Below are 25,394 nucleotides of genomic sequence, written 5' to 3'. Positions count from 1 at the left end.
TCGGTCACGGTTTCCCTTTGCTAATAGTCTTGTGCTCATTAACATACTTGTAAGATTACTGTTCACGCTTACTGTGGTTGGTTGTTTTGTCCTTGTGTGATTGCTTTGTTGCCATCTTGACTGCTATTTTATTCCTTGCCGGTTCTTTTCCACAGAGTTTTGTCCCTGGAAAGTGGAGCTTGAGTGGTAGACAGGCTACAGTTGCAGCTGCTCCAGAGTTTAACGGAGATGAGACCTGTATACGAGGCATTGTAACACAAGATAAGATGTGACTGAGTAATGTGAGACACTGAAAGTACTGAGGGAGTTCTGAGATTCTTTTTGGAGGTGAGATTGCAGTTCTTAAAGATGTGTCTTTCTGTTTTTAAGTGAAAATTGCCAAAGTAGTATAGTATGTCTTTTGGAAACAATTAAAATAATGCAGACCATATAGAATAAACCATGCAAGTCTCCTTATTTCCCTACTCTCGTTTCCCAGGAGTACCCCATTGATAACAGTTGCATATTCTTCCAGAATATTTTTATGTACACAGATTTCTAGAGCATTTTTCTTTTTTTGTAATAATAAGATTATAGCATTCTGCGTTTGTTTTTAATTTGTTCTTTGAAATGTTATACATTCACGTGGTTCAGAACTCAAGCTACAAAGGTAAAGTTCTCCACCTTTTCCCCCAACTGCTCAGTTCCCACCCTCAGAGATCCTGCTGCCAGGTGTGCTCCTTTGCAGAGATAGAGTCACCATAGATGTATTTCTCTGTCCTCTGTCATTTTATTTTTATACCAATAATATCTTGCTTTACAGTCTGCACCTTGCTCTTTTCATACACATTCTGGATTGAATGATGCTCAGGAGCTACCTTGGGCATGTCCTGGCTTCCCCCTGACTGAAGTATGAAGCCTCTTAGGAGAACCTAGTGACATGGAGGCAGACCTGTAGAGGGGTCTAGATCCTTTGCAGATATCCTAGGCTAGTGACCTGAAGTTCCAAGGACTTGAGGACAGGTCAGCAACACCTGGTCTTTCACCTCCTCCTGGCCTAGCTGAGCCTTGGGGGCTTTCGTGGCTTGAGTATCTGGTTCAACCTGTGCATCCCCTTGGATAAATCTTGACATTGCTTCCTTTGCAGTCCCCTTCTGAATCTTATCTGCTGGGAAAGTTCCTCATTGCTGAGCGTAGCAGTTAAAAAAGCTGTTAGCCACGTGGCTGGGCTCCTATTTCTGAGCGGGCAGGCTGAGTTACAGCGTGGTGGTGTGGGTCCAGGTAGGAATCAGTCAGCATTCTGAGTCCTGAGCTGCCATCTGCCTTGCAGCCTGCTGGGATGCTCAGTTTAGACAACATATAAAGTTTCCTGGATACGGGACAACCCAGGCCTATGGAAAGAGCAGGAAGGTTAAAGCGTGTGGTACTTTGAGTGGTGACGAAGGCGTAACCAGGGAGCTGACATGTTTGCACCAACGCCAAGAATTCCAGGACAATTTGTTATCCAGCTGAAGCCAGTGTAGTTGCTACAAAAAAGAAGCCTGGGGACAAAACATACTTCTCCCTTGTTTCCTTTGTCTTCTTGCATACCCACTCTATTTTCTAGCGTTGCAGTGAGGGATACTGACATTGAAAATGTCTCATGGTGTTTGTTATTTTCGTTCTTGCAAGAGAATAAGAGACGGGGCTCAGGTCAAAGCAGGGCTCTTATGTGCTGAGGGTATCAGCTTCCTGAAACGGTTTGGCAGATGCTGACATTTCACCCAGAGAAACCATAGTTGGAGGCGTAGGGAACAAGGCTTAGAAAACTCTGGGTTTTATCAGGAAATATTTCACCAGACTAAACCTTGACCTGAAGGCATCAATTACCCTCTCCCTTTCCCTTGCAATTTCGTTAGCCAGAAAGGAATAAAAACCTGACCCGTCTGATGTGCTGAGATCCACGTAGTTACGGGACTAGTATTCCCAAACATCCCAGGCAAGTATGTGAATGTGCCGAGACTTGTAGCCAAGTGCTGTTGCTCAGCTTGTTTTGGCACCAAAGCTGTTCCCAGGTTTTCTTTCAGGAGCAAGGGTGAGAGATGCAGTTTTCAGTGGGTCAAGATACAAAATAGAGTCAGTGGTCATAAACTGTAATATGAAAAACAGTTTGGGGCAGCATTGTTCAAGCTTGCTTGGTGGTAAGGAGAGTTGAAAAGGCTCTGGCCTGACACTGACATGCTCCCACTCAGGAGCACGCGCACACATTCAGTGTCCCAGAGATAGCCTGCTAAGTGACTAGAAAGTGACTGAATTTGCTCTATGCAAAAATATTGAGTGGGTTTTACAACATTTTTTTTCAGTTTTTAAGGCAAGGTTTATTGTTAATTATATACCATTCAGACAATACCTGGTAATAGGAAGAAAAAGAAAAAAATATATATCACCCACTTTGATCACTGGTACTTCTTTGTATAATCTGTTTTTTTCTTGTATGAAACTTTAGTCTGTTTCTCTACACTGAAGGGTTTTTCTTACCACATTCACATATTTGCCTGGGATGTTCTGGGATGTTTCTGGGATATATGTGTGTGTGTGTTTCACTTAGCATAGTAGTAACTCAAATGTAATTCCATATTCCTGCATACTTTGTAAATGCCAATTTTAACAGCTGCGTACTGTTCCATTGTTTGGAGTTTGCTTCTCCCCATTGAAAATGCTTGTTTTGCAAAAAGTTTTTCTAGACTCTATTTATAGGACAGATTTGTTTGTGCCTCTAATGTATCATGTTTGTCTCTAAACGAAATGTTTCAAACCATTTTCAAGCTTTGTAATTAAAATTTTTAAAGAAAATATAAACCCCTCCCAAAAGCATAGTTAATGACATTATCCTGGCATTCACATTTGCAAAATGGAAAGCTCCTTTTGGCTGCTGTGATGTCAATGTTACTGGCACTCATGCCTAGAGAAAGTGTTTATTGGCCTTTGGCAAAGCCTTTCTGGAGACAACTCTCATTATGTTATTTTAAAGTGTTAGAACTCTGCATTTTCAGACAGACTTACATAGTTGATTGTTGTCTCCAAACCTTCAGATAAGATTTGAAAGGAGAACACCCTTTGTCTTTCTTAACTCTACCTGCGGCTGTGATGTGTCTTTTGGGAAGAGAGGGGCAGGAAATCTAATCTCACTTCTGTCACTGTCACTGCGTGACTTGTAACAAGTCACTCTCCTTTTCTGGACTTCAGTTTCCACATCTGTCAAACAAGGAGATTGAATTGGAAAGATCAGTAAGGCTCTTTCAACTTTAGTATTTTCAGAATTTTTAACAGGCCATTTGTTCTAACCACACCAAGCCTACTTTCGTATTTATATTTTCATGTAGCCACCTGCTCAATCACTGGAAGAGGGCACCTCTAGGGAGCTCTCCCGCCCTTGGATTGCCATTTGAACTTCAATGAAGTATGTTGGAGACCAGTGTGCTGTCTTGTTGAGGACTTTCCAAGGGTTGTTCTGGAAGTGGAAATCTAGCCCAGATCACTCCAGGGGACTAATCCCTGAATAATGTCCTCTGACACACACACATATTTTCTGATATTTCTCTTGACCTTGGAACTGGTTAAAGATTGCACAGAATGTTCAGTGAATTCTTACAGACTACCGCAAGGAAGTTCCTCCCATCCTTGGCTTTTCCAAGATGTGAGGATATCTAGTAGTGGTTTTTCTATTGTTGGAGGCAGTTTAAGGACATCACAGTAAAACTGATACCTTGCCTTGCCTTCTGTTTCTCTCCACTGCAGTTCAGTTTTTACAGTGTTCGTGGTCAAGGGGGCTTGGATTGCTTTGGGTTAATTGTCACAGGATTCAGGAAGAACAGCAACAGTATTTAGTGGGAGAAGCCCTAGATTAGGAATTGGGAGAGTAGCTTCAGGCTTTCTGACCTTGAGCATGTCATTTGAATTCTTTGGATACAATTTCCTCATCGTAGAAGTTAGAATGATGTTTCTAGAAGGGACCTTTCCTCCCGCTTTTTGGATGACAGTTTGCTCCCAGCTTTAATATGACCCAAAGCACTCTGAGCAGCAATGGTGACTGTCACATTGGGCACTTATTCCTGTTGACCAATGTGACTCAGTGTGACCGTGCTTGAGTCATATGCTCAGTATTAATTATCAGTGGGTATGTGTCACCAGGGGTTGCCAGAAGCCCCTGCTGTTTACTCAAAGCTAACAACCTGACAGGACAAGGCCAGCAGCTGCAAGTTTACAACCAGCAAAAGGAGCAGAGAGACTCCATGGGAGTTTGTGCAGGCAAGAAAGGAGAGGGATTTGAAGTCGAGCCTGTAGAAACCACCCTTACTGGCTGGAGATAGATGTCTACACTGGAGGCTCACTGATTCTTACTGCTCATTAGCCTTTTTCTTTCCCTTGTGGTAATTTGTTTCTGCAGCAGTAGGGACAAATACAGGAAGCCACAGAGCGCAAGCAGTCAGGAGTCGGAAGGGGCTGCCAGTTCCCATTGCCCTCACGGCTTCAGTTTTTGTGCAGCTCCCTCTCCTTGAAACATTAGCTGTCGTGACAACTGAGCGTTTCTGCATTTTCCTCGCACACATACAGAACATTCCTATCACTCAGAGGCCTCAGGAAAATGGGTAGGAATTAGGCTGCCAGCTCAGCAGCTGGGCCTGGGGGGCTTTTACCTGGGACAGCGGTCCTCCTGGTGTGGTCTGTGGACCAGCAGACCAGCCTCATCAGGACTAGAAATGCGAATTCCCCGGTCCCACTGCAGACCTGAGTCTGACACTCTGGATGTGGGGCCCAACAATGGGTGTCTTAACAAGCCCTCCAGGGGCCTGACATACGCCCAAGTGTGAAGACCACCGTGCCAGAAGAGACGGGCAGGTCCTGCGAGACAACAGGTTTCCCAGCTTGAGGTTCTATGGGCTGGGGAGCCAGCAGCCATTCTCTCCCGTGACCCTCAGTGCCCAGGCCAAGCAAGAGGGGATCTGGTGGGCAAGAACATGCTTCGCCTCTGGAGCTCCCTGGGGTGTCACCTTTGTGAGATCTGTCCATGTGACACAAGAGAGCTGCTGATTTGTTGAGTAGGTGTTTATCTCCCTAGCCAACACTCCATTACCAGAATAAAGGAAAGCAGAAGGCTTTTCCACAGGGCCTTCCAACAAGTCATATGACAGATGAGGAAACTGAGGCTCCATGTTTAAATTACTGTCCCCGAAGTCACACTGCTAGTAGGTGGCAGAGTGTGGATCCAGGTCTGTCTGCCCTCGGGTGCCCTCTGCACCACACCAGGTGCTTCCCTTGAGTAGGGCCAGCTGCAGGGGATAGGCATTCTTAGGAGCTCCTGGCTCTTTTTGGAACCGGATGACGCTTGATCAGAGACCCCCCTGGATGAAAAAGAGATTGTTTCTGTCAACCTCCAGGGCCAGCAACTTAGGACTTGGGGAGCAAGTATCTTGTGAAGGTTGCAGTTTGGGCTGGAGCCCACTCAGCTCTTGACCTTACAATGGGAACCTCCAGCGAAACGTCCCAGCGTCTGGGAGGCAGGTCCTCTCTCCCCACTTTCACCCAGCAGGCATCTTCTCAGACCGTGCTGGATGCTTGGGTTCCTGGCAGGGAGGTGGCGGCAGGGAGGTGGCGGCTGTCGGTCAATAAAGTCACAAGCCTTGGCAGGACTGCATGCTTGCCAGGGTGGTCCAAGTGCCCGGAGGTGCTTTGCCCCAGCCCCCTCCTTATCCCTAACCATCCCAGGCAGGGCTGCTTCTTGCAGCAGCTGCTTAGAGCTTGCCATGCACCCCTTGATTCTTATGGGAACCCAGTTTAGCAAATGGACCTCAAGTTTTATAAATAGCACAATGGCAGGCTGGGAAGCCATCCTGTGCAACAGGACAGAACATGCATTCCCCGCTTTTTGAGCCATTTCCTGGGATCGTGTGACAGGAGTAACTTCTTACTTGCAAAGTTGAATTACTTTGAACTCCCAGGTCTATACTCCGTACTTGGGTCTTGCTTCTACTCTTTTATGTGTCTGCATTTGTCCCCCGCCCCCACCGGCCCTGCCTTCCTGAAGTGGTGCTTCCAAGTCTGCTCCTGGGACGTTTCCTGTTCTTGGAACAGCTGCACCAGCCTGGGGTACCCTCCTGCTACTTGATCCTATAGGGAGGTGTCCAGTGGCCCTGGGTAATTTTCAGATGACCTTGTTCCTCTGACGTCATTACCTGGCTATTTTTGGCTTTGCTGTTTATGCTGTGGAGTTGGGCTGAGATGGGGGAGAGGGAGAAAGGGAAGGTTTCCCATCATCCCAGGGCCCCCCCAAAGTGGGAGCGCTTGCTCTTCAAAACAGAGCACCTACTGAATGTCGGGCTGCGGGCTACCAAACTGAGACGCAGACTTAAGTCTTCACTCACAGCGTTCAGTGGTATAGAGGAGTAATTAAGCATGAGGGTTCTGGAGCCGATCGCCTGGGGTTGACATTCCCACGCCACTGGAACACTTATCTCTGAAGCCTCGGGCAAATTACTCCTCTGTGCCTTGGTTTCCTCTTGGAAATGGGAGTTATAGTATCTACTTCATAAAGTTGCTATGAAGATTAAGGGAGTTAATACGGCACACGGTAAATACACAGTATTTGTGGCTATTCCTATTAATAATGGCACCCCTTTTTGTACTAGGTCCTTGGGATACAAAGTCGGCTGACAGGGTCTCTGACCTGAGCGGGATCTGGATCCAGGTCCCCGGAGCCCCAGATGCTGAGACAATGTGCACGGTCCACATAACAAGTCAGAAGGGAACACCCGCCATATGCGCCATTGTACCCTAACTTGTAGGGGCATTTCAAAGAAACGAGGTGACATTCTTGTCCTGGAGAGCTGCAGAGCAGTGGTTCTCAACCCTGACTGCACATCAGAATCTTCTGGGGAGATGTAAAAAAATACCAGCATTCTGGGTTGCACCTCCCAAATATTCTGCTTGAATTGGCCTGAACTCAGGGCGGGCTCAGGCTTCGAAAGTTGTGAAAGCTCTCCAGACATTTCCCGTGTGCACTGCGGTTGAGACACGCAACCCGGGCTCTCTCATGAGGGCCTCGGAGCTGGCTCTCTGACTTGGGGGTTCTCACACTTGGGCGTGCATGAGAACCACCTGAAATGCTGGTTAAAGAGAGAGTCCTGGGGCTCCCTTCTAAAGAGGCTTCATTGAAAACCAACCCGGGGGGCCTGGGCACTGAGAAGACCTGCTGGAGCCAGGCCTTCATCTGAGAAGTCGTCCCTGACCAGCAGTCCCAATCCATGCTGTTTTTATATCTCATATGTAGCCTGTACCACTTTCTGTCTTGAATTATAGAAATCTGTGTGCATATTGATACATTTCAAATTATTTATTAATCCATTTAGAGTCACAAATGGTCATTTTGAAAAGATTGGAAGATCCAAAGAATAAAAATCATCTCTACTCCCATACCTACTAATACGTGTATCCCTCCAGACATCTCATTTTCGTAATCAATTTCTTTAAGGTTTTATTTATTTACTAGAGAGACAGCAGAGAGAGCACAAGCAGGGGGAGCAGCAGGCAGAGGGAGAGGCAGACTCCCCACTGAGCAGGGGCTCTATCCTAGGACCTGAGCCGAAGGCAGATGCTTAACGGACTGAGCCACCCAGGCAACCCCTTAATAAATGTTTTTAACAACAAAAAAGGACCCTACTTCATGAATGACTTTACAATCATTTTTCACCAAAAATGCACCATGTGATGATTCTATCGCTATTCTTCAACATCTCTGTGTCCCCAAAGTAACCACGTTGGCCCTTGCCACAGATTAGAGCATTCAATAAATAATCTTAGCAATAAAACTCCACGATTTCAAGATGAATCAGTATGTCGTTTGAGCTTCCAGAGGGATCTCTGTTCAGTTTGCCACACAGAGTGTCCATAGATTCTGCTTAGCAGCCTCGGAAGGAAGGACAGGATCTTACCTAGGCCTTCCCCAGAGGCCTGAGAGGTACTGCCACAGCCCCGGACTTAGGGGCCGGAGGTGGGAGAAGCCAGGAGAAAACAGCCCTGAGTGGCTCCCTTGTCAGGACCACAGGAAAGTTGTGAGGGGAATTGGCTGATCTCCTTGGAGTCAGAAAGGTTACTCAACTCCCTGGATTTTCCATCACAGCCGAGCAGGGAGAGGGTCAGGCCGGGAAACGTCTTCTCTGAGCAGGGCCTTTTAAAGCCTCTTGGCTGGGTCAATTTCCTTCCAGGAGCCAGGGAAGCAGTGCCCGGGTGAAATTAACCCCTCCACTCCCAAGTAATTCTCCCAGGGATGGGTGAGCCGGAGAGCCCAGGCTTCTGGAATGTAGAGCCATCCAGGGCAAGAGGCCTAAGGAGCCGTGAACTCTGGCTGGAGAGACTTTCCTTCTGGCCTTGTTAAATCCAACAGGCATAATTGCATCCTGCTGACCTTAATTCCCCTGGCGGGTGTAATTGGTCCTGGCATTGCCCCACTTCCTGCCCTGTCCCTGTAGAGGCAAAGAGGGAGGCTGCACAGCTGGTGCGGGGCGGGAAAGCCCCGTTTAAAGGGTGGGCAGGGTCTCTGGCAGCCCCCGACTGGGAGGAGGAGGTTTCCCCATGCCCCTCCCCTGTGCCTCCAAGGGAGTGCTGAGAAGAAGCCCGGGGACTCCCAGGGAGCAGCTGGCCGAGCTGAGCTTAACCCTGGGCGGGGGAGCAAGCTGCAGGCAATCCCGTGGATCCGGAACCAGGCCAGCCTCTCATCCCAGCGGGAGGGACTGCGGAGGAGCCTGCCCGGCCAGCTGAGCCCTCTACCTGGGGTGTCCAGCGCATTATTTAGAGTCTGCAGTGCTGCCGGGACTGCGCCAAGCACTCTACATACCGTGTGCTGGCGAAATGCTCCCAGCCGCTCTGGGAGAGGCAATGGGGCAGAGTGGTTATGAGCCGAGCCTGGGCTTAGATGAGTCCAACCCAGCTCTGTGAGTTTGCCCCATGACTCAGTTTTCCTGCCACACCGGTGAAATGGGGCTAAAATAGCTGACATTTATACAACACTTACTGTTCTCAATGCTTTATCCACCTCCCCTCTGAGGAAGGTGCTCGTCCTGTAGATAAAGAAAGGGAGCATTTGTCCAAGCCTCAGTGGCTAGTCTCAGAGCTCCTTAACCACTGCTGGTCTCAGCGGGAGGTGCTGCCGGATTCAAATCTGCACACTTGGCCTCTATTCAGCGGCTGTGTGAGTCTTTCTCCGAGATGAGCCCCTTCCCCTCTCTCAGCATCAGCTTCTGCACCTTTCAAGTGGCCTAATCCTTGGCCTTGAAATCCTTTGCAAGGACTCTCTGAGCTGGGTAAAGCCCTTGGCGGAGTCAGGCCTGCTCTGAGTGCACACTTAGTAAATACTCAGTAAATACGGTGCTAGTCAGCAAGGGCCATCGCACCAGCGTAACCCCACAAACCCAGCCCAGGGCCTGGCTAGCCAGTCACTTACTCACCGAACCCTGCCCGGCGAGTACATTTTGTGCTGGGGTGCACGTGAGCATCAAAGCCCTTGCCCTCAAGAGGCTCCCAGAGACCGTCACCGGTGGGGTCAGCCTGGAGCTGAAGGAGGCCAAAGGAGGAGGGCCCAACACCTCACAAGAAACCAGAACATGCTTTGGGAAGGAACAAAGAGAGGGCCCGAGGCTCCCAAGAGCAGGTAGGGAGAGGAAGCCTTTCAACCTTCAGACCCTGTCAGACCGTAAAGGGGGTACCGGGCAGGGGGAGACAGGCGAAGACACTGGCTGGGAGATTTTAAGGAAGAAAGAGCGCTTTGGGCTTTGAAGAAGGATATTTCTGGCTCAACTCCCTTGTGGAGTGACTTTGGGCACGTTACTCTCTTGATCCCCTGTCTTCATCTAGGAAACAGGCTGGAGGCTGCCCACAGCGTTATTATCAAGATGAAGTTTTCAGACAACGTGGATTGAGCTAACAGCAGGCCCTCAAAAAATGGGAGCTCCCTTCCCTTAGGAGAGTCTGGGTGCGTTCAGATCTGAATTCAGTCCCCGACAACCTGTATTGCTTTGGATAAGTTATGGAACTGCTCTGTGCCTCAGTGTCCCCATCTGTAATAGCACCTACCTCAGTGGGTTGTTTGGAAGATCACACGAGTGAATCTACATAAGAGCACTGAGCTCTTGGAGCAAGGCCCCCTCAGGCGGGCGTTTAGTATTTTTGCTCCCCAGAAGAGGCAGACTGTCACCTGCACCTGGGAGGAGGGAACCGCAGGTGAGGAGGGCCAGGAAGCGCAGGAAGTCATCAAGACCGGGGAAGGAATCCCAACTGCGGTTTTTGCTAGCCTCGACCACCACCAACTCCAACATTTGCTCACTTGAAAAAAAATCACTCATCTTGAACAGTATTCCGTTCACATACTTCATGGTCTAAATAAAAAAAAAAAAGTAAAAGCATGTGCGTGACATCTCCCTCCCACCCCTGCTCCCCAGTGTCTTGCTCGCCATCCCAAAGAAATTCTTATGTGTGTAAGGTGAAAGTTCATATATTATTATATATATTACCCCCTTTTGCCCAATGATAGTATATTCTACTTGCTGTTCTGCACATGGCTTATTTTATTTTATTTTTTTACCATTTTGGAGGTTGCTTTGTATTGTTTCATTCACAGCCTCCTCAATCTTGTCTACAGCTACATAATTTTCCTTTGCTCAGACCTGCTGCTTTCTCCAGTCATGTCTGCCTCCCTCCCTCTGGGGACAAGGGTGGTGTCCTCCATGTGAGAATTAGATTTGGGCTTTGGGGGGCGGGGAGGCCCTGAACCCAGATGCCCCCTGCAGAGCTGTTTCCAGTGCACTCCACAGAGCCAGTTCTCAAGGCCCCACTCGGAGACAGGCTCTGGGCAGGCAGCCCCTGGAGGATGGGGGGCTCTTTGGAGCATACCTCTCCCCATCCCATCTCAGCTTGATCACCTCGGGCTTGAGTGGCCCCCAGGTCCCCACTCTGGTGGAGGATCCTTGGAAAAGACTCTCCACCAGCCGCCCTCCTTCCAAGGAGGCCAGCCTCCGTCTCCCCAAGAGCCCAAGAAAAATACATTTTCAAAAGAAAGGCTTTCAGGCCCGTGGGCATGTTGAGCAAGTGCCCCTGAGACACTTTCTTCCCCAAAGATGCCCCCAAGCAGATCCGGAGGCCAGGAGCAGGGATCATGGGCAGAGCTGGGCAGTGGGGTCAGGGTGATTATCCCAGGGGCCTGCATGGCTCTCACCAGCTTCTGGGCAACCCCAGGAGAAGTGACGTGCAGGTGGGCAGAGCCAGAGCCCAGCCTGAGCAAGGTCTTGTCCTCAAGCCCTGCCGGGGACCCCCTCTTGTGCCAGGCCCCCTGCCTGATCCTGTCCAAGCCAGCGATACCGGGCAAGGCCTAGGGAAAGGCTGCTCCCTCAGGGGCCCAGTTGCCCCCTCCCTTTTCTCTTCCTGCTTGTTCCAACACTACTCTCCCCCCAGTCCGTCTGTGGGAAGAATGCCGTGTCCTCTGAACGGGGGCCAAGAGTGACAGGTGGTGGCCGTCCGAGCTGCATGGCCCCTGGTGTAAGAGATCCTCTCCTCCGTCCCCGCCTCCCCTGCCCGCACCCCTGCCTCCGCCTCTGCCCACCCAGCCTGATCCCTTACAACTGCCCCGGAGTGCTCCTGGGCAGCCGCGGCAAGTCCGGCGGCCATCAGGTTGCTCCTCTCTGCTCCAGGTACCTCTCTCCCCTCGATCAGCTGGCCCTGGCTCCTCTCAGCCAGACAAGAGGAGGAATCTGACAGCCTGATACACCTCACTCTTCTTTGTGCAGCTAGAAAGACTCGAGTTAGACAAGCAGAAGCACACGCCTCCCTACCTCATGGCGACAGAAAACGGAGCAGTGGAGCTGGGAATCCAGAGCCCATCAACAGGTGCCAAGCCGGGGCAGGAGAGAGAGGGAGGAGCCTGGGAAGGGGTGTTTGAATCCAGGGCCGGGCCCATTCCTCAGGGGGAGTTCTGTGCCCCAGGCCTTTTTGTATGGAGCATGAAGGACCCAGAAATTAGAACCATCTCTGGATAAGGTGGGGCTGGGTCAAGGGCCTACCTGAAGGCCTCCCCGGAGAGACTGGGAAAATGTGGAGCCCCCGTGCATGGCATCTAGACATTCAGGGCAAGTGATGGTGGGGGCATCAAGGTGCTTTCGAGGACCAGAAGTCACCCACGAGGGCCTCCAAGGCCCCAGCAGCCCATCCCTAGAGCCCATGAGACAGCCCCAGACCCGCCGTGGGACAAGCATTCGCAAACTGCTGCCTACGTGGGAACTTGGGCCCAGAGCTGGTCTCTGGCCAGCCTGGCTGGGGGAGGAGGGAGGATCCTGACTGGGATCTCACTTCCTTTGCAGACAAGGCACCTAAAGGTCCGGCAGGTGAAGGACCTCCAGCTGCAGGGAAAGAGTCTGGTCCACCAGATCCAAAGAAAGGTCCCGGGCCCCCAGGTGGAAAGAAAGAACCTGGTCTCCCAGATGGAAAGAAAGAACCTGGGACCCCACATCCAAAGAAAGAGCCTGATCCACCCACCCTGAAGAAAGATGACAAAGCTGCCACCCTGAAGAAAGATGACAAAGCCACCGCCCTAAAGAAAGAGGATGGTGCCCTGGCCCAACCCTCAACCAGCAGCCAGGCCCCCGAGGGAGAAGGCCACTCGGGTGGGGGGCCTGCGGAGGGCAGTGCTGGGCAGCCAGCAGCCCTGCCCCAGCAGACCGCGACAGCCGAGGCCAGCGTCGAGAAGCCCGATGGCAAGCAGGAGGCCTCAGGCAGCCAGGGCCCCAGAGAGCCCAACGTACACAAGAAGGCAGTGGAGGGCCAAGCAGGGGGCAGGAGGGCCTCGCCCGCCTTTCTGCACAGCCCCAGCTGCCCTGCTATCATCTCCAGGTGAATGTCCCCTGTCGCGCAGTGGGGAGCGGTCTGCGGCTCTGTCTGCAGTAGTTGCGTTTAGCTCCTCTGTCTTGGGCCTCGTTGTCACCATGCTCCGTGCTGGATTGGGCAGTTGTGATGTTTAACATCTGTTCTGGGCATTGGCTCTCCTACCTTGTGGCCCTGCAGAAACCAGGACTTGGTGATAGTTCACAGATGCCTGGAACGTCAAGACAGAGAGGTCATTGAAGACCTCTTCATGAAGCATCTGTGGCCAGAGTCCCCCTTACTCCACGAGCTTGGTTTTAGCCGAGGGCAGGACTGAGATATCGGGAGGAAAAGATAACCTTTCTTCTTACCATAATATGAAAAAATGACTAGTCGTCAGATGGATAGATCATTACTCATGCTTTCATAACCATAATATGGCACCAGTCTTATGAGGCAATCCTTAGACTTACCTGAATGCTAATCACATTAAATGATATTAGCGATATATTGTAAACCACGATACTACTACTATATCAGGCTGAATTATGTATGAATACCAATTAATACATTGGTACAGTTTGTGGTACTCTTGCCACAGTTTGTATGACTCAAGAGCTCCATAATCTCCCTAACTGTAGTCACATAATGATTAACCAAAACAAGAATCCTGTTAGTAGATATTAATGATTTATTAGTGCATTGATAGTCAAGATAATGGCCACAGACATGCATGGTATCATTAACGTCCCTTGATTTCGTATGAAGTGAATTTGGATGCCTTGCCCCATGCATTTGGGGCCATGGTGGGGACGGGCGGGGGGGGGGGTTGGAGTTGTATCAGCTCCAGATTGCAAAAGAGGCTCTGGAAGCCCTGAGACCTCCCGGAGGCGGAAGTGGTACTGTGTCTGTTAAAGGCATCACCTCTCTGCTCTCACATTCCAGGCCTGAGAAGCTGCCGGTTGAGAACCCCCTGAACGAGGCATCGGAGCTTATCTTTGAAGGGGTGCCTGTGACCCCCGGCCCCACGGACCCCGGGCCAGCCCAGGTAGCAGAAGGAGGGAAGCACATCGTGGCAGACAGCCAGAAGGAAGCAGGAGAGAAGGCTGCAGGCCAGGCTGGCCAGGCTAAGGTGCAAGGGGACACCTCGAGGGGGATCGAGTTCCAGGCTGTTCCCTCGGAGAAATCGGAGGTGGGGCAGGCCCTCTGTCTCACAGCCAGAGAGGAGGACTGCTTCCAGATTTTGGGTAGGCCAGGGGCAGGTGGGGCCTGGGGAGGGAAGGGGGCTCCCCCGGTGTCCCCATGTCTCCCTGTTTAGAGGACTGAGCGGCTCTGAGCCATGCCCCACCCAGGATGACCCATCCAGGTGTCACACAACTCTAAGAAATATAATTTCCTAGTCCCTTTTGAGAGATGGGGAAACGGAGGTTCAGGGAAAGGAAAATGGAGGGAGTGCCCCAAATCCACAGTTAGGACGGGATTTGAACCTGTCCAAATGGACCCACTCCAGAGCTCCACTTTTGACTTTCCTCTACTTTGTCTCTAATGGGGTTTTGGAAAAAAAAAAAAAAAATCAGGTTTTGGAGCAGCACCAACTCTCTAGCCAGTGGAATTTGAAGTCAGTCTGTAGAAGGGCTTCCAGGCCAGGCTTTGGTAGTTAAAGGTCATCCTGGAGGGAGTGGGGAGGGTCACGAGAGCCATAGAGGTTTCACAAGCTGAGGAGCACAGGTGCCTGTGGAGGGGAGCCATGACCAAGGAAGCTGGGCACGTGAGATGGGGCAGGACTGTGGTGTGGCCTTAACTGATGATCAGACCAGGAGCTGGTGGCTTGGTGGTTTATTCAGTGGGCAGCAGGAGCCACGGAGCGTGAGCAAGCTTGGGGAGCGGGTGAATAGAAAGGGCCTGGGTGGGGTGCGGCAGGGCTGGGGGTGGGGTGAGACGGGGTCAGAAGAGCCCAGAGTGTCCTGACACCCCCCTCTTCCAGGCTCCCCCAGCCAGCTTGCCCGGTCAGCGGCACAGTGCCACCCAGACGGGGTGGGAGGGCCTGGCGGCTGGGCGGCAGCCAGGAGCCCTGCCTCCTCCCCCAAGCAGCGGCAGGGACTTCTGCCCCGCCCCCTCCAGAAATCACATCCTTGGGGTGACGGGACCTGAACAACCTCCAAGGGCCGTCAGATTTATCACCAGCCCGGCTTCCCTGCTGCCTCTTGCTATTTATAAAGAGGTTTCCATTCCCGATGACTCAGCCTGTGAGCAGCCAGGGCCCGCTGTTCCCCGTAGTTGCCGCTAGGTGGCAGCCTCTCCCTACCAAACATCTCGGGCCCGGTCTCCTCCCTGGCCCTCCCCCTGCCCTTGGGCCGTGCCCAGGTTGAGCAGCCGTTCCGCAGGACGGGCCAGCTTGGGCTGTAATTAGAGGGGATGGTAGGCAGGTCCTGTCACCTACCCCATCATTCAGACATAGTCACGCCTCTCTGGCAGTCCACCATTATCATCCCGCCCCCCCCCTTTTTTCTTTAATGGAAATGCAGATAGCTTGGGATGGAGACTTCATTCCTTATCACGTGGGAGGGTCTGAGAAGTCCAATCAGCTGTCCCCATTGTTGTGCCAGGAGACGCTGAGCCCCCTCTGACAGAGTCCCAAGGCCATTTTGTGTGTTGGTGGCAGAGCTGAACCTGGAAACTGGGCCCCCTAGCCCCTATCCTGGAGCCAGCTGTCCCCCAGGTATCACTTGGTGAACCTCCCCGGATGGGGCCCATGCCAGGCAGGAGGGGGTGGTCCTGGGGCACCTGCTCAGCAGCCCCTGGCACTGACTGTGATGGCTCTGCTCTGCCTCCTCAGATGATTGTCCGCCACCCCCAGCCCCCTTTCCCCACCGCATCGTGGAGCTGAGGCCTGGGAACGTCAACAGTCAATTCAGCATGAACTCCAAGGAGGCGCTGGGCGGGTGAGAGCTGGGACCCTGAGCCCCTGGCCCACAGGCGGGAGAGCATGGAGCCCCAGGGCCTCACATCCTTCCCTTGCAAGGCCTAGACACACCCCGATTGGACATGATCTAGGGGACACAATTACTTCCGCATGGTTACTTACCCCTCGTGTGCAAGCTGTCACGTGGGTTGATACGCACTCATGTCACTGTCTCTCACACAGACACACCATTGATCATTCAGTATTTCCCGTAGGAAGCAAACAGCATTTTCCTGTCTGTTTCAGTTTCGGCCACCACCCTGACCCCCTCAAAGTGCTTCATAAAAAGCCCTCCAGGTGCCTTCCCCTGGGGCCCAGAGCCCCAGAACCCATGCCAACCACAAGGCGTGAGCTGTCAATCAGGTGCCATCCTGTGGGTGTGTCTACCCGTCCCGTGCCCATGGCTGGTGTGGTTCAGCCAGTGTCCTTTCCACAGAGCTCCCAGCTTCAGGAGGGAGTTGGGCTGGCTGGGGCAAGCGTCCTGGCTCACAGAGGGGGATCCGGACAGGGGCAGAGCACAGGACCCCTACCTCAGCCCCGGGCCCCTGGGAACCCCCTCACTCCCCACTTCTTCTCTCTTCAGCGGCAAGTTTGGAGCAGTCTGTACTTGCACAGAGAAAGCCACAGGCCTCAAGTTGGCAGCCAAGGTCATCAAGAAACAGACACCCAAAGACAAGGTAGTAAGGGCTGGCTCCGTGGGAAGGAGAGGGGATCCTCGGAGTGGGTACCTCTCACCTCCCTCCACCCGCATGTCTGCACCAGGGGCTTGGTGTTTGAGCCTTGTTGCGCTGAAGATGGCACTCAGATAGACAGAGGGACAGACAGACGGCCCTGCCACAGGGACCCGAAGCCCCTTCCCATGAACAAGACACCTCAGTTGGTGAACTTCTCCCGGGGACGTCCCCTTCTGGGCATGGGACGTCCCTGCCTTCTGTTTGGCTCAGTCCGGCAAACACTGATGAGCACGGGCTCTGGGCCAGCATGGGGGGTGGGGGGGCCCCCAAAGTGAAATGAATATGTTCCCGCCCTCAGGGAGTGCCAAGGCCCTCAGGCCCGGTCCAGAGCCCCGGCCCGGCTCGGGGGAAGGCCGAGGGCAGTGCTCGATCAAGGAACGAGGGAAGAGTGGATGAATGTAGGCATAGCCTCGTGTGCAATGAGGGGGTCGGACGGGTGATGGGGTGATGACCACGAGCCACCTGTTGTGCTGGGGGCTGTAGCTCGGGAAAGCGAGGCTGGGGGCCGGGGGGGATCCGGCGGGGGCTATGGAAGAGCCTCCAGATTCAGCTGGCCAGTGTCTCTCCCACGAAGGCTCGAAGGAGGAGCTGGTTCAGGCGGGGAGGCAGGGAAGAGAGTCTCAAGCCAGGGGGCTGTGGGAGGGAAGGCTTGAAGGCCAGGAGCGACAGGGACCAGCGGAGGAGGCAGGGGAGCTGAGAAGGGAGTGGAGGAGCATTTGAGGAGGAGACACAGCAGGTGCGGAGGCCTGGAGCCTGGGAGGACCCTGACAGAAGCTCAGGGGACTCCGCCTTTATCGGGCCGCGCACTTGGCTGCGAGTCTCCAGGCCTCTGTCCCGGACCTGGCTCAGCATAGATGCTCCAGACACACGTGCTGCGGAGACCAGTTGGAGTCAGCTCTTGATTAATGAATTCGCGAGGACTTTCTCTGGGCCGCTCACCATGCCAGGTGCCCAGGAAGCGGCCGTGGAGCGTCTGAGTCCCAGCACTCACGCTCGAGACAGGGGCAGATATTGCAACACGACACACGCAGAAGGCATGGCGTTGGGGACTGAGCGGTGCCAGGAAAGAAAATAGAGCCAGGGAGGGTACAGGGAGTGTGGGGTCGATGGGGGCCGTTAAGATAGGGCGGTGGGGTCTGGCCTCTCTGGGGAAGCTGCGGGTAGAGTGCCATATGAATGAAGGAATAGAATCAAGGGAACAAATGGAAAAATGGAGGCAGTGATGGGATGATGCTGGGGGCTGAGGGGACGGGGAGGGAGAGAGGCCCGATCTGTAGCATTTGGCAATTTCCCTGGTGTCCATATTCCTATCTCGGCTGACTTCAAGCCACCAGGGTGACAGTTGGCATTCACGCTTTCTGAAAGTGACAAATAATGGCAGCTTAGGCCGGGAAGGCAGTGGCCAAGCCGGTGAGAAGTCACTGGATTTGAAATCTAGACAGGTCTTCCGAGGCAGGGTGTGAGAATGAGAGGAATCTGGGACAGGGCCTGGCTTGATGTCCTGCACACCTGGGTGAGGGGACAGGCCCTCTTGCTGACGGGCAAACTGAGGGCAACTCAGCCATGTGGCGGGGGCCGTGGCAAGGGTTTCCTTTGGACCTGAGAGGTCCAGGATGTCTCTTAGCTGTCTGAGGGGAACTGCAGTCAGGCAAGTGGAATGGCAAGTCCTGGGACTTGAGGGGAAAGCCCAGGAAGAGAGGGCAGCGGGAAAGTGGTGAGCGGAAGACTGGCCCTCGGGCACCCCAGTAGTGAGTCAGGAGGAGAAGAGGAAGAAGTGGCAAAGGAACGGTGTCCTGGCCGGAAGGACTGGCGGCGAGGACACGGGCTCCGGGTGGGGACAGATGGGAGGCAAGGAGTCCAGCAAGGAGGAGGCCGGGCAGTGGTCTAGATCAGGCCTGACAGGTCAGGTCAAGGGCAGCGGTATGGAGGGGGGAGGGCAGGGAGCGGTGACACTCAGGCGGTACCCCCGGCTTCCCTGGTGTCCAGGAAATGGTGATGCTTGAGATCGAGGTGATGAACCAGTTGAACCACCGTAACCTGATCCAGCTCTACGCGGCCATCGAGACCTCGCACGAGATAGTGCTGTTCATGGAGTAGTGAGTGCTGGCAGCGGGGCAGGGGGCCGGGTGGGGGTGCCAGCCGGCCCGGAAGCAAGCCTGCAGAGGGGTCTGTCCACACAGCATCGAGGGTGGCGAGCTCTTCGAGAGGATTGTGGACGAGGACTACCAGCTGACTGAGGTGGACACCATGGTGTTCGTCAGGCAGATATGCGACGGCATCCTTTTCATGCACAAGATGCGGGTTCTGCACCTGGACCTCAAGGTACCGGGGCCGCGGCCCCCCGGGGGCGCTCGGGAGCAGCGGCTGACCCCCTGAAACCAGGGTTGCCACCAGCTCTCCCGCCCCGCTCCCATCCGTCCTTCTCTCCCTCCCTCTATCCTGCTAGCTGTAGACCCCAGCGGGTTTATTGAGGCTCTGCTAAGTACCAGGAGCCAGGGATCCCACAGAGAGTGAACAAGCCTTGGTTCCAGCTCTCAGGGGCTTCTGGCGGAGTGCTAAGTACATGTCCTCTGTCCTGCGAGCCCCGAGCCCAGCGTCTCACGCGTAGAACTTGCCAAGGGTTGCTAGAGTGTTTCCCTCGGTGGGGGCCCCTCATAGGCGCTGTGAGTGTGTGTTCATGACTCCCGCGAGCCTCTGCCGAGGGCCCGCTCTGTGGCAGGCAGGGCTCTAGGTGGTGGAGACCCAGCCGTGAGCAAGGTAGACGGAGATGCGGGCCCTCGTGGAACTTAGGTTCTAGAAGGGGAGTCAGGAAAACGAATCCGTGAAGAACAGCCTCAGCGCAGCAACATGCATGTGCTAGGCACGAGCAGGGACGTTCTGTGAAAGAATAATTCTATTCCTGCTCTGACCTTGCTCAGTACCTTGCGCGGAGCCGGCCAGGCAGAGCCCGACAGGTGGCCGCTGCCCTGCGCGTGAGGCCGGCCGCGATGTAGGGGAGGCAGGAGCAGCGGCAGGGCGGGGGGTTCATGCCTGCAGGGCGGGGGGCGAACCCGCAGTCTGGGTACTGCGCGGGGTGAGCGTCGAGGCTAGTGCTTGCCTTCGTTCCTCTGAGAAATGCGTATGGAGCGCCTCCACTGTGCCAGGCCGCTCCCCTGCCGCTGTGTGCTGGGCTGGGCACTGGCCTTACCGTAGGGTTGACGAGGGACACACCCCTGTCCCCTGGAGCCTACAGGTCAGTGGGGGAAACAGACATTCCTACAACAGATCCTTTTACACCGTGACAAGCGTTATGAACAGCCCATGAGAGGAATGGGAGACAGACAGGGTGAACTTGGAGAAGCAGGCAAGGGCCAGACTTCGAGCGGACGCAGGCCCGGGGCTGGCCAACACTGGCACTGTGCCCGCTCTGGGCCAGAGCCGTCCGGGTGTACGTGCCTTCCGACGACCCACGGGCCAGGTGGGCAGGTAGCTCCCCCATGGACATGTGAGGGAGCCAGGAGGGTAAGGGGGTGGGATTCAACGGGCCAACATGGTGGCAGGAAATCTAGGGGTTGGTTGTCATGGCCAAGGGCAGAGATGGTGGCGGCTGGCACCAGTGGCTGTGGTGGAGGGAAGGGAGGTGGCCAGACCATGGGTATGTTCTGAAACAGAGCCAGTCTGATTTGCTGCTGTGGGAGGGGGTTGGAGACAGGGAAAGGAAAGAGTCGGGTGACTCCTGGGCTTCTGGATGGAGCTGGCATCTGCACACAGCGTCAGAGACCTGCCATTGTCCCGTGAAAGCCAGAGCCTCTGGGGGCAGAGCAGGGTCCCCAGTGAAAACACAGTGCCCTGGGAAGCAGCTGTCTCAAACCTCTTTATCCTAAAATGTGTTTTTTCAGGATAGCCGTAAGTTTCTCATCCAAAAGGGGTCTCCCAGTCAAGTAAGTTGGGTGAACCACAGCCTGAAGGCCCTTCCCAGGGCTCCTCAGTCTCGTGTCCTCCAGAAGGAGGACTGACTTTGTCTTTCTGCCCTAAAAGATGTTACCCTGGGACCTTTCTTTTCTTTTCCCTGTTCTGTCCAACACCAGGTTGAGCTGTTAAGGTCGTTAGTGGATGGATCCGTTCAAACAGCACCTTCAGAACACATGTGGTCAGGCCCTCTGGTCAAATGCCCACAGAGCCCTGATGAGTAACAAGGGCCAGGCCAGGGTGACAGAGAACCCGGGGACCCGGGGGCCAAGAACCCGGTTCAGGGGGCAGTGGCGACTCGCACCAGGGGCCGTGTGGCCACGTGGCTAGGGCTTCTGGGGTTTCGGGAGGTATTGAAGATCAGGAAAACAAGGTTTTTGTGTGAAGTCTCCTGCCTTTAACCATTGTTAATTACTCAAATGTTTCTGGCTTGCAACCCCTGATTAGTCCTGTGTCCTTGAGTCACATGAGGAGGAAATGGAGGCCCAGAGCCGGGAGGGACTGGCCTCACAGGAACGTCATTCACACACTCACCTGTGCTGGGGCCACAGGATTCCCAGGAGCCTTGGCGGAGCACTTACTCGGTGCCTTAGTTAGACAACAGTGGGGGGAACAAGGAGGCCGGGAGAGGACGGTCCCTTGTCTGGAAAAGTCCCTCTCAGGGCTTCAGGGTCCTCGCCCGTGCTGGAGCAGGGGTCCGGGGGTCTCTGATGGGCTGCCCATTCTGGCAGCATGGGGCTCTGGTCCAGAGAGCCTGGGACCCGGGTGGACCTGGGTGGGGAGGCAGGGTGAGCTGGGTCAGAGGTCAATCTGGGTCACCCCCTTTTCCTCAGCCAGAGAACATCCTGTGCGTCAACACCACGGGCCATATGGTGAAGATCATTGACTTTGGCCTGGCACGGAGGTACCCCCTTGGTGGGTGGGGAGGGCAGGGCAAGCCTCTGAGGTGCGCAGGGGACAGGAGAGGAGTGGAGGAGTGGAGGGTGTGGGGAATGGGCTGGGGGCTGTGCTCTGAGCTCTTGCTTTCACCCCCAGGTATAATCCCAATGAGAAGCTGAAGGTGAATTTTGGGACCCCGGAGTTTCTGTCACCTGAGGTGGTGAATTATGACCAAATCTCTGATAAGACGGACATGTGGAGTATGGGGGTCATCACTTATATGCTGTGAGTCCTGAGGGAGTGTGGCGTCTATGGGGTTGGGGCCCATGGGTGGGCAGCTGAGGCCAAAATTGGCCTTGGGGTCCTGGTGAGGGGTGTTCCACCTCCCCACTCCCTCAGTCAGGGCTTTGCTGGGATTGGGTGTGCGAGGGAGAACCAGGAAAGGTGAACTTCGTACCCATTTTGTAGATGGAGAAATGAAGACCCCTAAAGGCATAGTGTCCTAGTCCAGGTTCCTACACAGCAGATCCTTGATGACCCAGGGTGGGGGCAGAGAGCAGCAGACATTTTTCATACACCCATCATTCCTCTTCTTCACTGTAACCCTGGGAAGCTGGGGTGATTATGCCCATTTTACAGATGAGAAGAGTGAGGCTCAAAGAGGGGAAGTGACTTGCCCAAGGTCACCCAGCCAGAATCAAACCCAGGTCTGTCCCACTCAAGAGGCTGGGGTCTTTTCAGCACATGGTGTTGCCTCCTAGGATCTGTCTCCATCCCCTGAGCCCCCAGAGGTGACTCAGTATCTCCAATCTTATCTCCCCGGCTTCCTGATATCTCCTTTCTCCAGGCTGAGCGGCCTCTCCCCCTTCCTGGGAGATGATGACACAGAGACCCTAAACAATGTTCTCTCTGCCAACTGGTACTTTGACGAGGAGACCTTTGAGGCCGTGTCCGATGAGGCCAAAGACTTTGTCTCCAACCTCATTGTCAAGGACCAGAGGTGAGGATCACATGAGGACACAGACCCCGTGTGTGTGTGTGTGTGTGTGTGTGTGTGTGTGTGCGTGTGCGTGCACTGGCAGGGCAGGAGGAAGGCCAGGGCCGGCTGGGTCTGGTGTTTACAGGCATGCCGTCCGCCCTCAACACATTGCCCCCTCCCACAGGGCCCGGATGAACGCTGCCCAGTGCCTTGCCCACCCCTGGCTCAACAACCTGGCAGAGAAAGCCAAGCGCTGTAACCGACGCCTTAAGTCCCAGATCTTGCTTAAGAAATACCTCATGAAGAGGCGCTGGAAGGTACCACTGGACCGGGTGGGGAGGTGGGAGGGGCTGCAGGCAGGAAGAGCCCCTGGCAGATCCCAGGCCCCATCAGCCCTGCCTTGGCAGCTTCTATGGACCAGGCCTAGCCCTGTCTGGAAAACAGGGTTGGCTTTTCTCTCTTTGTCCTGGGCTGGTTCCCGTGCCGGAGCAGTGACCCTCCACCCACCACCTCCACCCTGGGGAGGGGTGTCCATTTGAGGCTCGGGCTCAGGAAAAGATCTCTGATCCCATCACAGGCCCCTTCCCTTCATTTTACACATATTTATGGAGCATCTCCTACTTCTAGGCACCAAGGGTATACCAGTGGACAAAAGAGCCCAGGATTTTAGTCCTTGTGGACTTATTTTGGATGGGAGGGGTGTTATTAAAAGGGGTTAAGGAAGGTCTCTAGAAAAAAATAAGGATTGTCAGGCGTGCCAGGGGAGAGGTTGCACTTCTAAATAGGGTGGTCAGGAAGGGCCCACTGTGAAGCAACATGTGGACAAAAAACCTGACGGAGGTGAGGAGTGAGCCATGCTGGTACTGGGGAAGACAGTGTTCCGGGAGGAGGGGACAGCCAATGCAAAGGCCCTGAGGCACAAACATGGCTGGCAAGTATGAGGAACAGGTAAGAGGCCAGTAAGGCTGAAGTGGGATGAGCAAGGGGTGAAGGGAGATGAAGTCAGAGAGGAATGGGAGTCAGTGGGTGGAGGGACTCGCTGGCCATGGCAAGGGGCTTACGCTTTAGTTGGAGCAAGATAGGAACCACTGGGGCATCTAGAGCAGAGAGGTGCTCGGGTCTGGCAGCCATACCTGTTGAATGAGGGAAGGAGTCCTGACAGATATCGCATCATGGCACCTCCTGTGGCCATTTTGGGTACTGCACCCTCTCTAGCGTCTGGCCATTGGGGAATGAAGGTGATTTTAGGAGCCGCTGGTCTGCGCCAGTTTCTCCTCCGGCCAGAGGCTGACTGGGATCCTTCTCCCTCATCCCTCAGAAAAACTTCATTGCTGTCAGTGCTGCAAACCGCTTCAAGAAGATCAGCAGCTCGGGGGCACTCATGGCTCTGGGGGTCTGAGCCCCAGGAGCGGCTGAGGCCTGGATGCAGCCGCACGGTGGCCCCGGGCTGAGGCCACACAGCCCAGAAGGCCCGAGCAGACGGGCCAGATCCCCAGGGTGGGCTGGCTAGGACAAGGCTGCGCCAGGCTGGGAGGCTCGGGGCTCCCCATGACCCCGCGCAGCGACTGCTTCCCCGACGTGAGCCGCCTCAGATGTGGCCTGAGTCAATCCTGCTAATGCCTCCCCAGACAGGGCCTCGGCCCGTCAGCCACAGCCCAGATGCCACAGGCCCTGTCGCTCCCTCCCCGGCTCCCCCTCTTGGAATTGCTGCCCTGGTGACCCCTGCTTGGCCTCACCTGGGGCATCCCTGGCTTGGGCTTGCTCCTAGCTGGAACGGGAAGGCTGGGGGTCCCAGCATGTGCGGCATCTGCGGTTGTGGATGGGAGGCCCTTGGTGGGGCAGGAAGGCAGCAAGGCCAATTCCTGAGGCCCAGCTGCCAGGGGAGACAGAGCAGGCTTTGTGAAAGAGGACCTCCATGCCCCCGCCCGCCCCCCCACTCCCAACAGATAAGGCCTCGTACACACCATCTGGCCCGGCCCAGCCCCCGCCCACCTTCCTGACGACCACCAACACACAGGAACTCTGTGTGAGAGAGGGACGCCCAGCCCAGGCCTGGCGGAGGGGGAGGGGAGAGGCCTGGGGGACAGGGAGACCACCCCCCGAGCTTGCCTGAGGGCCAGGTGGGCCAGCCCAGCCACTCCGGACCCTCGTCCCCAGGGTCACCCATGGCTTCGGATGATGGGGTCAGCAGGCCCAGGAGGAGTGGGAAAGCCATCGGGCAGTCCCCAACCTGCTCTCAGCTTGTGCCTTGTAAATAAATGTACAGGTTGGATGTGGCTTCCTTCCCTGTGTGTGTGCGTGCACTTGGGTGAGGTCAGAGATGACCCCTGTTCCCCGAGCGTTGCTGTGGGCCAGGCACTCCAGTGGCGCTTCAGGGAGTGGCCTGGTGGCTCCTGGTGCGGCCTCAGGAGCCAGGCTGCCCAGCCCAGGATCTGGGCAAGTGGCCTGCCAGCTTTGGGCCTCAGTTTCCTTCTCTGTCATAGCACCGTCCAACATTTATCGGGTGCTTACTGGGTGCAAGGCTCCATTTAAGTGCTCGTATGGGTATTAACTCAGTTATCCCTCACAGCAAGCTTGAGGTGGGTATTATTATCATTCCCATTTTACAGGGGGGAAAACTGAGGCTTAGAGACGGGAGGGAACTTGAAGGCTATTCAACAAGTCAGAAGCTGGACCTTGAGCTCTTGTCTCCCAGAGCGAGGCTCTGAGTCCGAGCCACCTTGCTTCCCGGCAGAACAAGGTGTCAGCAGAAAACGGGGTCTCCAGGTGGGGCCAGAAGTTAGGGTAGGCCTGTGGTGCCTTTGCTGGGCCTGCGGTAACGGGGGATCCCCCCCCCAGGCCTGTTCTCTGCTCTTCTGCTCTTTCCCATGGGCCACAGTCTGCACCAGCCCAGGCCTGCCGGGTGGGGGAGGGGGCTCCGTCTGCTGCAGGGGGCAGCCCAGAGGGCCGGAGAGCTTGACCTGAAGAGGGCTCGGCCTTGCTGGCTGTAAGGACAACTGAGGCAGACGTGGGCCTGGCCTCAGTGGGGCAGCCG

The 25,394-nt window shown here is 54.6% G+C and overlaps 2 protein-coding genes across 4 annotated transcripts in view; both read left to right on the top strand.

Annotated features, from left to right (window-relative positions):
• The window catches only part of TPX2 (TPX2 microtubule nucleation factor), a 59,276-nt gene extending 58,695 nt beyond the window's left edge, over positions 1 to 581 (top strand). The window contains exon 18 of the transcript XR_004619465.1: positions 156 to 581. The gene's annotated coding sequence lies outside the window, so the exon portion shown is untranslated. The remainder of the gene's footprint in view (positions 1 to 155) is intronic.
• MYLK2 (myosin light chain kinase 2) lies at positions 208 to 24,631 on the top strand. 3 transcript variants are annotated; one of them, XM_034640224.1, is made up of 13 exons: positions 208 to 327; positions 11,790 to 11,889; positions 12,360 to 12,888; positions 13,804 to 14,105; positions 15,695 to 15,800; positions 16,404 to 16,497; positions 18,541 to 18,650; positions 18,735 to 18,876; positions 21,336 to 21,406; positions 21,538 to 21,666; positions 22,229 to 22,381; positions 22,545 to 22,677; positions 23,679 to 24,631. In XM_034640224.1, exons 2-13 carry the CDS (start codon positions 11,838 to 11,840, stop codon positions 23,757 to 23,759), a joined length of 1,902 nt encoding a protein of 633 aa, XP_034496115.1. In that variant the 5' UTR covers positions 208 to 327; positions 11,790 to 11,837; the 3' UTR covers positions 23,760 to 24,631. The 3 variants fall into 3 exon arrangements, with proteins under 3 accessions (XP_034496115.1, XP_034496116.1, XP_019654212.1); XM_034640225.1 differs by lacking the exon at positions 208 to 327 and adding an exon at positions 9,865 to 9,982; XM_019798653.2 differs by lacking the exon at positions 208 to 327 and adding an exon at positions 11,270 to 11,693.
• The last annotated feature ends 763 nt before the right edge of the window (positions 24,632 to 25,394 follow it).

The sequence above is a fragment of the Ailuropoda melanoleuca genome, chromosome 13, assembly GCF_002007445.2.
Source record: "Ailuropoda melanoleuca isolate Jingjing chromosome 13, ASM200744v2, whole genome shotgun sequence".
NCBI lineage: Eukaryota > Metazoa > Chordata > Mammalia > Carnivora > Ursidae > Ailuropoda > Ailuropoda melanoleuca.
This window is presented reverse-complemented; position numbering and strand designations above follow the sequence as displayed.

Bases quoted from the DNA above. Each gene is read 5' to 3' on its own strand.
- MYLK2 (XM_034640224.1), top strand. From the start codon at position 11,838: ATGGCGACAGAAAACGGAGCAGTGGAGCTGGGAATCCAGAGCCCATCA. The intron at 14,106-15,694 runs GTAGGCCAGGGG...CTGCCTCCTCAG, and splicing joins GGACTGCTTCCAGATTTTGG to ATGATTGTCCGCCACCCCCA. The intron at 18,877-21,335 runs GTACCGGGGCCG...CCTTTTCCTCAG, and splicing joins TTCTGCACCTGGACCTCAAG to CCAGAGAACATCCTGTGCGT.